This window comes from Polyergus mexicanus, unplaced genomic scaffold (genome assembly GCF_030449975.1).
Source record: "Polyergus mexicanus isolate NDT 795.1 unplaced genomic scaffold, iyPolMexi1.0 SCAF_22, whole genome shotgun sequence".
Lineage (NCBI taxonomy): Eukaryota > Metazoa > Arthropoda > Insecta > Hymenoptera > Formicidae > Polyergus > Polyergus mexicanus.
The window spans coordinates 1,610,103-1,622,688 of NW_027223342.1; the positions used below are offsets into that span (position 1 = coordinate 1,610,103).

Below are 12,586 nucleotides of genomic sequence, written 5' to 3' on the forward strand. Positions count from 1 at the left end.
GAAATTTATAGAGAGAGAAAGTATATCTTTTATACAAAAAGAAATACACTGAACAAGAGATCGTCACATAACACAAATCTGTGTATTGTATAAGATATACGAAATCTATAATATACAAAAAAGAAAAATTGATGCATATAAAGGAAATGCATCAATCATCATTGATCAACACGATTTGAAAACTTAATTAAATGAAAAAGCGTCACGTTTCTTAAATTAATATTTGCTTCTGTGCTTAAAGGCTAATAATAAATTATTAATTAATGTTGTATGAGCAAATTTATGATATGCAAAATGAGTGTGAAAAACATTCTTTTAGTGTCTTCTCGGACAGATGTATGTTATTTTTGATTTTTATTTATTTGTTTATTTATTTATTTTGATATATATTTCCAATCTCTTCTTTTGTCACGTTTTTTTTTCTTTTTTTTTTCATATATGTCTATAACGAGACAGAAGAAGCATTAGTCTAATGCCCGTTTTTCAAACGGACTTGCGTCATTAACCGTATAATCAGCCGTGAGAACCTGTCTTATAAATCCGTTTCGGCGGTATCTGCGTTTTGGAATGATATCTGCTCGTATGTAAAAATAGTCTTGCGAATGCGTTTCAAAATGATGTGCGAAAGACATACATCGTCCTTATGGAATCGAAGAATAATTCTCGCTGTGATCTCAGGTGACCGTCGACGTAATCTATATAGGAAAAGTTGATTCTCATTAAACATGGCATGTAATAGACGTAATACATATAGGTATATTATCGTCTCTAATATATGTAGAAAGTTTTGCCCTAATTACATTTACGAGAGATTTAAAGAAAGTTGCACGCGATCCCTACCGGATCCCGTTATGGAAGTATTTGTGTATGTTTTGTGTATGTATGTGTTTACGTTTACGTGCTTCTTTATCATGTAATTAAAAAAATACGATCGCGCGATTTTCTTTTTCGTCACATAGATATATCATAAAGTGGACTCGTATTTTCTTTTTTGTAATTTTCTCATATGTTTAACACAGCCAAAACTTGGCATTACACGAATGTGCGCGTTGCATTGAATACTAACACACAACATTCGTGTTACATGAGGTAAGACAGTGAGATAATAATATATCGTCACTTTTCTATATTATCGCCACTTTACGAGATATTCGAGCAAATAATCCAATCATTTCTCGTATGAGACATTGTTATCATAAAAAAGCATTGTTATCCATTATTATGCAGCGCATCTTCCACTCTCACATCAGGCAATTTCTTTTCTCTCTAAAAATATTTTTCTTTTATATCAGATGCTACTTTGCTATTCTTGAACATTAATTAATAATAAGTATAATGTACAGAGGAAAGTCTAATATTCTTTCTAGAGAACTAAAATGGGACTAATGCCAATCCACAGCTTACAGAGGTAGAAGTAGAATTATAGCCGAGGATATACAACATTGGCTGTTTTAATACCAGAATGTTTATGTAGTATATGGAAGATGCCGAAACGGCGCGGGGGGAAACAACTATGCGAAAATTTGCATACGGCTCCGAGAGAGTTGGTGGACTATTCGTACGACGTATTACGCATTACGTTATGTCGCAATAATAATTCGCACATAATACGTACCATAATATCTCGTTTTGTTAATACAACGGCATTAAAGATTATGCGGATATACGTCAGAATTTCAATCGGATCTTGTTAAACAACGTCGAAAAACAATCAACATTCCACTTCCGTTTTCTTAACGAGCAATTTCTATCGCGGTTTCTCTCATACACACGCATGCACAGCTTTGTACTGATCGTCTCAACCGTGATAACGATTAATTCACGTTAATGTCTAACATTATATTAGATTATTATTCTTTAACAATAAACTTACCCGTTAATTCTTAACGATACCAATCTATATTGATAATATATGTTGCCCCTTCGAGCTTAAGAGAACCGTAACGCACGTTGAATGCGGGGAATAAAAAATTGGACATCTCCCCCATCTGTCACTTTCTTGTTTCATACTTTCTCATCGACATTTTGCAGTTGAAGACGTTTTATCATCTGTGATTTTGTGTGTGTATATGTATATATATCCGATATTTTCCCGTTTATTTGATCGATGAGTAATGTTGGAAAAAATAATGAAAATTATTGTGTATTTTAAAATTCAACTTAAATTAAAAATATTTTACTTTGCTCTAAACTGGAAAAATAGCAAAAATCTTTGCGATTGGATTTATATCAGAGAGACAAATGAAAAGGAATGCAAAATATAATTTAATTGTCATATAATGTTATATCATATATTTATATATATTTAGGAAAATAACAAAAATTAAAAATATAGCCATTGTGATCTTTTTTCATTTCTGTTTCTTCTTTCCAAAATCGAATTAATAAACAGAATTGTGTTCGGCACACGTACACACGATTTGCATTCAGGAAACAATAACATAATTATAGTAAAATTGGTTTTTTTCCAAATTTGCAGATGAATTGAATTCATATCTTATAATAATATAAATTTTAGATAAGGCTAATAATTTCTTATTAAAAAGTGTACAAATAGAAGAAACAAGTCAAAAAAGAACGAAATCTTCTAATAAATAAGAAGCAATAAATAAAATAAGATTGCTGGCATTATGTGAATTTGTCAATTCCTCGTTAATTTCCTTCGTCATCATATTTTTCTGACAATGCACTGCTGATCGATCGTTCGATCAATTATGCAAAACGTGCAGCGCATACACGGTTCTCTTTCCCCGCTATTGTGCTTTGTTTCAAAATTTGTCTGTTTTTAAATTGGAAAATAAATATCTAAAAATATCTAAACTACATTTTTCGATGTGTCTATCCGACTATAACATACATATAACGCATTATATAATAAAATTATAAAATATATATACGACAATTATAAAAAACAAAGATATTTTATAACATAAAATAAAATTAGTAACAATGAAGATAATAAATCAGTAATAGTTTAAAGATGAAAGTTGCATTTTTGACGAACACCATATTGACAGATACACCAAAAAAATGGGAAATTGCTGCTTTTTCTCGGCAAGCGAGCGGAATCGAACATCCGATATACATATAAAGCAATTTCGCAATAAATAAAAAATGAAAGAAGATAGATGAGATAGAAAAAAAATTAACAGATAGATGCATAGATGGAAAAAATTTGGATATAACAAGAAATATAAGAAGATAAATAGATGATGATAGATGAATAAATAGAAAAAATCTGAAGATAAAAGAGGAAACTAAATATATAATACATTTTTAATTTCGAAATTGATCGGAGATATATGTGTAACGTATTATAATATGCTTATATGTCGACGACAATTATAAAATGGCGTTGTGCATGCGCGCATAACTTTCATCTCTCACGATTATTACCAACTTGTTATTTTCACTGCTGAAAATATCTTTCTTGTAATTTCTCACGTTTTTAACAAAACGTTATATTTCCTAGCCCAATTTACTGATGGCAGAAAATGGATAATTGAAAATCTCGCCACGCGTTGTAATTATAAAAATTGCGACACTTGATGCCGTTCGCATGTTTGATGCAAGAGAACCTCGACCTTCCTGTCTGCATCTTCATTGATCCGCCAGAATAACGCATCCGGGGTATTCTAGGATATCAACCAAACATAATAGCATTCCTCGACACCGGGTCTACATGATGTTCCAGCCTTACCAAGCGCACGTAATTACGTCCGTAATCCGTGAACGCCATTCTACCATCCCAGTGGAGGGCTATACCGAGTGGACGATCCATTTCTTCTTGACCCGGCTTATACGAATAGATTAACGATCCAACCGAGTTGAACGCCTTGATCGAATTATGGCGGGAATCCGCGACGAGGATACTGCCATCGTCGGCCACTATTATGCCCTGTGGCCTCTGAAACGCAGGTGCGTTTTCCTCATTTTGCCCGTCACCGTTTTCCCCGCTGCCGTCTGGCTTCTTGCCCTTTAATTCTTTCTCGCACTTGAGTATACGCATATCCGTCATATTATGCTCAATTATTAATAGATGATGATTGTTGAAATCCGTGACAATGAGCTTGCCCTCCCGATTGAAGCAGATGCCGCGCGGCGAGTCCAGGTACCTGAGCAGGTGCGGCTGGCCACCAAACATACGCAGCGGAATTCCCTCGGCGCTGAACAATTGGACGCGGTGATTCCTGGTGTCTGTGACCGCGATTTCGCAAGCAGTGTTTACCGCCACATCCCACGGATAACAAAACTGGCCTTGTTTCTCGCCATGCTCGCCAAAGGACCTCAAGAACTCACCTTCCATCGTTAAGATCTGAAACAGGATGATTTTATATTGGACTTTAAATTTGTTAAAAAGTTCTAATCTCAATACGTATGTAACGCGAGAGGAGTAACACTGACTGAGATCGTTGAGAAACGATCGTTAAACCACGAACCTGAATGCGATGGTTATCCTTGTCGACCACGATGAGACGACGTCTGGAGTCAACGGCGATTCCGGCCGGGCGATTGAATTGGCAAGGGCCATTACCATAGCTTCCAAATTTCCTGACGAGCGTGCCGTCATCGCGATAAATCTGTATGCGATTATTGGATCTATCGCTAATTATAATATTACCCTCGTTGTCGCAGGTTAATCCCCACGGACGGCAGAGATTCTCGGGGTTGTTTTCGCCAAAGTGACCGATGATCCGGACATCCGTGCTCCTGATCTGCAACTCGGGTTTCCTATTCGGAAGAACGATGTTGCGCTCGTAATTTGATATTGGACGACCGCGCGGTATCGGCTGCATCATTTGCTCATTCAATCCGTACGGAAAATATGACTGTGATAATTTGTAATCGCGATTCGGCGCTAGACGATCCCCGATGGTGCCCGGACTATTCACCAAGACGTTTCCGCCGTTGGCGATAACGGCCAGTACATTGCTATCGGAACTCTTGAATGATATCCAATTCTCATCTCGGATGCACCTGGTCTTTATCTTCCGACTCTGACGAATCTGCCAAATCTGTGCAGACACGCGAAATTAAAAAAAAAAAAAAAAAAAATTTGCAAGTTATATAATGTATATCTTTATTAATTAATTTATAAATGTTGAATAAAAAAAAAAAAAAAAAAAAAAAAAAACTGACGTATGAAAAGATTGTAAGATACCTCAGCTAACACCATGTCTTTCTTCTTTAAGAGATCGTCGGGGTTACATACGAGATTGGGAAATCGTGCATCGTAGATAGCGTATTTGAGGGCGCTTACGGCCTGTGACAATCGGATCTTTTCCTCTTTCAGATGCATGTATCTTTCGTGAAGAACCTCGAATTTCCATCGTCGCGCTTCCACAATTTGTTTAAATAATTTCTTCTCTCTCTCTTCTACAGCAGACCACATTCTACGTGAGAAGAATTTCACATCAGTGAGTGCCTCCTTGGTTCTCTGATCTAACGCTGCCATGTCCAACTGCAAGAAGCGTACGACGGATTTTTTTAGAATATGTACTTTCAGAATTTAATTTTTTATATTCATTTTTTTCTATATTTATGCGAAAATATGCATAAATGTATATAAGCTTTTTTATATATTTTACTTTTTCGCAAGATTTCGAGGAAATTATTTAATTACAATTTTTTAAATTATTTACATTATATATTTTAATAAAAAGCTTCTATATTAGAGAAAATATATTACATATAATTATAAACTTAACGAAGAAACTTTCGAAACTTGGATGAAACTTTGATCAGGTAAATAAAATTGACTTACCCCCATATTTTCCATGTCATCCGCGAGCACGTCTATCCCGAGATAGGCTTCGATCAGTACCTCTTCAGCTTGACGCTGAGCGGTCTCGATAAACTCTACGAGATCGATCGTCATGTGTTTGCAGGTGCAATTAGAAGTGCAGTTTTTGCAAATCGGCCTGCAGCAAGTTTGACAGTAAAGCAGCTGAGTGTATGGATGTTCACTGCAATGGTACGGCGAAGTCTCTTTTGATGAACAGTCAAGCGATTGATTCTTCTCTACCTCTGCCGGTATCTCTGTCTCCTGTGTTATTTCTACTTCCTTCGTCATTAACGGTACGCTAGCATCCTTCTGAATACTTGGACTACATTCATCGCACACAAGTGACCGTAGAGTTCCGATATAGTCATCCTTCTCTGTCTCATTCGCAATCTCAAGTTTCTTCGGTATCAACGTTACATCAGTCCGCATATTCGGACTGTGGGTTCGTTGCTCGGAAACAGGTGATTTTTGTTCGGAGTAAACCTCCCGCCCCTTCATATCCTTCATTATTTCTAATTCTTTCGTTACCAATGGCGTTATCAGCGGTACGTTAGGCATATTTTTCTGGGCATTCGAGTTACAGATTAGCTGCTCGAGTGATTGCCGCGCGGAATAGTTGTCGTTCACGTCCAGCAAATCGATCTTGAGAAAATTCATGTTGAGATCTTCGAACGGCTCGCAATCCCTTTGGCATTTCTCGCTTCGATTGTCGCTCGAAAAATTCAGACCGGAGACATCTGGTATACTAGCTTCTTCAAACATTCGAAAATATCCGAAATCGTCTGGTGAGCTGGTATCCAACTGGCGAACCGGCGAACGATTTGCTAAACTGTCATCCGAAGAACCTGGTCGACTATCACCACCTGTAGAGCCCAGTGAACCGACGATCATATTGTTTTGATTGCATAGCCTTGGAGATTGATATAGAAACAGGGAATCTGTTTCGTCGAGAATCGAATGACCTAATAAATTGTCATTTGGATGCTGTTGTAAAAGTTTCTTTGGGGAAAAGTGCTTCAGGAACTTCTCCGGGCTGGGACTTGAAAATGCTCGAGCTTTTTTTGCATTATTAAGTCTTTTTGGCGTAAAGTGTTGGTCTTCTTGCTTCCGAGACTTATTTGTCATCTGAAACATATTTATTATGTTTATTTCACGTTTGCGTACTCGGATACATTACGTTTATAAAAATGTTTCTAAATGCAAATCTATGTGTATCTAGTTTTTAAATATTCCTCTACAGATTGCAGAAAATATGAGTTACTTACTTGCATGAAATAGCGGTTATAATCTACCCTGTTACGGGGAGATTTGAATTGATTCATGGTGGCGGGCAAAAATTGCTGATAAAACTCCAAGGAGGTGTCCCGTGTCGTACTATTGAAAAATCTTGTTTTCCTGAAACGATAGTTATGACGAGATGTTGAAATATTGCTCTTGATTAATATATCGCTGTCTTTTTACATTTTATCGAAGCATTACTATTTTCTATTTGAATTGTCATCCATTTGTGCAAATATATCACGAAATCAAATTACCTATGCAAAAGAGAATCGGATTCAATTAATTATGCTCCGCTCTCGTCTTGTAAATTTAATTGAGCTTTGATATTTTTAGTTTGAGAAACCCGGAAGGAGTGTGAAATCCTGTATCCAAGCGAACAAAAATTGTGATTTTGAAAGAGACTTGACATCAGATTGACAAAAATAATCATTCAAATTTATTCTATTATTTGAAAATGTATCTCTGCTTTATCGAGAGCATCTAATAGAAAGCAGAGTAAAACTGTAGATATCGAAATGACCTTCATGTTTATTGGTGATAAAGAAAACACGACGACCTCTTTCCCGATACATGTTTCCGTATACATATTCACAACACTGAGAAATATTCAATTCGAAGTTATAATGATTTCAACCTTTAGCAAAATCAGCTTGTTTATCAAACGTATCAATTTATACGATATTATAAAAAGGGCGTTTTATCTCGCAAATATCGTTTTTCGCGACTTCTTTTATTACGCATAGAAAGCTGTACTGTTCGCGAATCTGCGCACTGACTGAGTGACATTTTCACTTATCGAGGCGATGACACTCGATCGTTATAATCAAGAGTTATTTCGAATGAGAGTTTCAATATTGAAAAGATATAATATTAAAAATTCACGATATTTTTGATATCTTTGCCTAAAAGTTCGATTTTATATATTAGCCAAGGAATCTAACTCAAACACTAATGCGTTAAAAACAATATAGATATAATGCGGATTATGCACGAAGTGATCTTATCGCGATCGCGAGACTTATTCGACCGAAATTCCGAAATAAATTTAATCGATATATAAAAATTAATAAACGTGAAAATTTCGTTCAAATCGTATAAGAATAAACAATCAATTCTGCAATTTATACCTGATCGTTGACGTTGAAACCACTACGGCCTGTCGTTCGCATCGAACTAACTGATCATCGAGAGTCTCTTGTTGACAAAATTCTGTTTCAAGATCGCTACGAGGTCACTTTGTATAATAATATACAGTGTATCTTAGTTTTAACGCATCATTTTTTAGTGGTAAATTTCTCGACTAACTTGACATCAATTTTTCCTTAGCTAATAATAACAAGCGCGTCCATTATTTAAATAAAAATATTTCATATATTATTAGAAAATATTTTTCAAATATTACTATATATTTTTCAAAGCCTTGTCTTAAAATTTAGATTAAATTAATTAAAAAATATACTTTTGTCATTTCCTCTTTTGCACTGAAAAAATTCTTTGAGTTATTATTAAATAATTTATTAAATTGAAGAATTATTTAATAGATTATATTTTCGTATAACCGTTTTATATAAAGATAATATTTTGTCATTAGATTCCACATATCAGATCGTGTATACGCGAGAAAGTTCACTCACTCTCCAACGTAATAAACATAACAAGCAACAAGTTCGTATTTATCATATGATTCTCTGGATTAATCCCAAAATCATAAAGTTCATGTCCTTTCGTTCCGCCGAAGCTATATTAAAACCAAGATTAAATTCTGTTCTCTTTACAATATCGCGAAACGAGCGCTCGCTTATTGAAGACCATTTTAGTAATAGTAAATCAGCGACATCACTTTTTCATGATCTTTTTTCTTTTTCTCTTTATTATATCTATTTGCAAAAAACATTTGAAATTCCACTTTGTAATGTCAAAATTATATATGACTTGCAAAAACACAAAAGCATTTATTGAACGATTATAAATACTGATGTTAATTAGACTTTGTCTAAGTCTAAGCTGTCACATACGCATTATGATTTTTTAATTTTTTTTTTTTTTTTTGATGGAATTAAACGGAAAGAACGTTGTTCATTGAAACGCATATACACATGTGCAAAAGTTATTGCCGATATCGATCTGATAGTAGAGTAAGACTTTAAATATGAGTTTTTCACGATAATTAAGAATCGAGACGCGAAAATAATAAAATACATGGAAATAATAAAAACTCAAATTATTGTTCTTTCGTAATATTTGTACAAGCGGAAGAGCTCATACAATAGGCATACAACAGATCGCTAAACTTGTGTCTTTTTCCGGATGCTTTATGGCATTCGGCGGACGGTATCCTTGAAATCGCCATAGCGACCAAGGTCAGATCCGCTATTCCTCTAGAGAATAAAGGGGAGGAAGGAGGAGAAAGTAAAATGGCCGCGCGTACGCTATTGTGTGGTTGTGCGGGCATGCGTGATTGGATATATTCATCTAAAATCTAAAATATACGACGGGTGTGTTACCCTTTATGTATACTAGTATAATTTGATCAGATATCATCGTCCATATCAAAATCCTTCGTTTTTGTTCACCTATCATTTTATGTATGTGTATATTGAAATTTTCATACAATTTTATTAAAGGGAATAATGCGAGAGTATCATTAAAGATTTATTCTAATTTTCATGTTTTTATATTCTTTTATATTTTCTGTGATCTTTTTTGTAAAATTTTGCATACGCCTTTAATGATAATATCTAGAGAGAAAAGATTGTACAGTTAAATATCTCAGATATTTTTTAAATACTTTTCAAAGTTCAACGTTTGATATCTCGACGTTTAAATCAAGTTTGAATAGCAACGTCTATATTGTTTTTTCGTTGGTGAAAAAGGTCAAAGTTTCTCGGTTTCGTTTTCACTGATGGGCGCCAAGTGGCATCGTCCGCTACTTTCGCTCTCGTTCGAGTTTCAATGTCGCACAAAGGAAACGCTCTACGATACCGGATAACACGACTCGGAGAATTATAAAGACGTGATGTTCCTTTATAAGGATATAATATATGATAAATTCCATAACATCTATAAAATATAAAATAAAGCTAATAAATGATAATAAGAAAAATAATAAACGAAAAATACTCTGCATAAATCTTACCTTTCGTATGAATGCTCTTCCGCGAAGTAGTCGAACTGACGTGCAGCGAGCATGCCTCTTGGAATATTTATATCCGCGTGCTTTTCAAGATTTAACGCCTTCGATAGACACGGTATAGCTGATCTCTATACCAAGTGTTGGACGCAGGTGAATAGAATCTCGGCGTGTCTCCGACTGTGAGAAGAGAGTCATGAACTCCTTTACGAGGAACGAGTAACTTAATTAACCGGGATAGATAAAAGATTTAGCCGGCTTGTCTCGCGTAAGCTTGAGCTCGACTACTTTATTTGAGAGAGAGAGAGAGAGAGAGAGAGAGAGAGAGAGAGAGAGAGAGAGAGAGAGAGAGAGAGAGAGAGAGAGAGAGAGAGAGAATAGTCGAGCTCGGCTCGTTGGGCCTACCGGATTGGGGACAGCTGGGGTACATTTTTTAGCTATCTCTCATAATTTACGCTTCTAATTTCCTTTATCTTTATAGTAATTGTCACCCCCTTCCCCCCTCTGCGCGTCCTATACTCTCCCAACTTTCATTCAATCCTTTCAGAATCCATTGCTACTTATATGTATATCTCCACTCCCTTTCTCGCAAAGGTTTTTACACGTAACATTTACGACGATTTATCTTCTATAAATTATATTTCTGCATAAATTATTAATTATAAAAATAACACTATGTAATAAATTAAAAATATTTTAGAATAATTATATAAAAAAAAAATAAAAGTTTGATGGGTTCAAATCGAGGAGTAAAAAGAGGCTAGAATATAAGTTCAGAATACTACGAAGCATTTAAGAAGCGATTAACAAAGTTTGGTATACAAAATAAATCAAATATGAAACGTTATCGAATCATTGGATCGAAGCATTGCATTCATAAAACTCGATTATATGATTTTGATTTTTTTACAAAAATCATCCTGATAGAAAAGTGATTAATACACCTGTCCTCACGTCCGAAGATCGAGAAATTTAATGAATTTCTCATTAATTGTTTCAGCACGAAACGCGCGCGATAAAATAGTAATTTAATCAGATAGGCTGTAATTTATAAAATTCACAAGTATAATTGTCGATGTGCTGTCGCGTTTATCCGGCGATTTCTTCCGCGTGTATTCTCGACGATTGCACGATTCTCGCACATGATAACGCGCGTATTCTCGATACAGAGATTCTAGGCAGATTCGCCCCGAAAAAGTGTTCAGAGGAAGAGAAAGGAATCGCGAGAGACACTCACTTGACGTGTACGCGTCGGCGAAAGCGAGCCATCGCTCGTTGGGAAGAACGTCGGGGAAAACTTGACGAGAAGCAACAACACCACTTCGCGACGGAAACCTGTCAGTCGAAGATCTCGACGCGTACTTTTTTTTTTTTTCTTTTACGCGAGTCACCCTCGAAGCCGGGTCGCGGCTCCGCCGAGTCGAGCCGACGCGCGAGAGGAACAATACTGTGCGGTCCGCCCTTACTCCGGCTCGCTCTCTCTGAATCATCCACGTCGCCCACGTATCGCGATGCCGGGGGAGCGGAGCGTAGGTGACTCCTCGCAAACCCCTTCCCTGGGCAACGCCATGCGGTTTCACGACGAGGCGCCTGCGCCCGGAAACCATGAATGGAGGCACCCGCTCAATGCCAGGCAGGACTTTTATTTCCTCGGCTCGCGGGAGCACTGCGGCATCCAAACCCTCCCTTTCCCACCCACCCCCCACCCCCTCACCCCCCTCGCTACCTTCAACGACGACGACGACCTTCAGCCGTTAGCCAGGGTCGATCCGGCAAGTCAGATTTCATCCCGAGGAACAGGTGTTGCATTGAGTCACGCAGGAACGGTCAATCCTCCGTGGATCGTTAAACATTATCAATGAATATATCTTGGAATCTTTATTTGTCATAAATCATTATCGATCTGTATTGCATTTACGATTATAGCTTCAAAGCTATAGAACAAATATTGTAAAATCGGTATTACATGGTCCTTTATCAATGTTAAATATATAATTTAGTATTATTCCGCAAGAAAATATAAGCAGAAACATCTTGATAATTAAAATTTAATATTATTCAAGATTACATTTAGAAAGTTTTGATCGCTCCTCTTTAGATTTTTATCAAATTCTATTCGTGAATAGAATAAACTTAAATGATAGTCGTTAAAATTATCAATTTCAAAAATAGATAGATAGAATCTCGATTGTCAAAAAATTCTTTAAAGGAAAAAGAGAGTATTTATTATTTTTTTCTTCCAAGATTCTCCTATATTATCCTAATAATTATTTATTAAGAAGTAGAAAGATATAAAAGACAAATTCGTGATATATGTAGATAATATATAAATAAAAATAATCTCTCTCTTGTGAAAAGAAATACGATACTAATACACACTCGCGTGGCAA

The 12,586-nt window shown here is 35.9% G+C and overlaps 1 protein-coding gene across 2 annotated transcripts; it reads right to left on the minus strand.

Moving 5' to 3' along the window:
* Nucleotides 1-2,236: 2,236 nt before the first annotated feature.
* LOC138942415 (E3 ubiquitin-protein ligase TRIM71-like) lies at nt 2,237-11,667 on the minus strand. 2 transcript variants are annotated; one of them, XM_070312632.1, is made up of 7 exons: nt 11,434-11,667; nt 10,203-10,376; nt 7,051-7,180; nt 5,765-6,910; nt 5,162-5,461; nt 4,440-5,015; nt 2,237-4,315 (listed from the first exon to the last, which is right to left on the minus strand). In XM_070312632.1, the coding sequence occupies exons 2-7, from the start codon at nt 10,253-10,255 to the stop codon at nt 3,644-3,646; spliced, it is 2,877 nt and encodes a 958-aa protein (XP_070168733.1). In that variant the 5' UTR covers nt 10,256-10,376; nt 11,434-11,667; the 3' UTR covers nt 2,237-3,643. The 2 variants fall into 2 exon arrangements, with proteins under 2 accessions (XP_070168733.1, XP_070168734.1); XM_070312633.1 differs by lacking the exons at nt 10,203-10,376; nt 11,434-11,667 and adding an exon at nt 8,194-8,331.
* Nucleotides 11,668-12,586: the final 919 nt, after the last annotated feature.

What these genes read in the sequence shown, in the direction of transcription:
- LOC138942415 (XM_070312632.1), bottom strand. Translation starts at nt 10,255, where the DNA reads ATGCTCGCTGCACGTCAGTTCGACTACTTCGCGGAAGAGCATTCATAC. An exon ending in GAAGAGCATTCATACGAAAG is followed by an intron (nt 7,181 to 10,202) that starts GTAAGATTTATG and finishes CTATCGTTTCAG; the next exon opens with GAAAACAAGATTTTTCAATA. An exon ending in ATAACCGCTATTTCATGCAA is followed by an intron (nt 6,911 to 7,050) that starts GTAAGTAACTCA and finishes AATATGTTTCAG; the next exon opens with ATGACAAATAAGTCTCGGAA.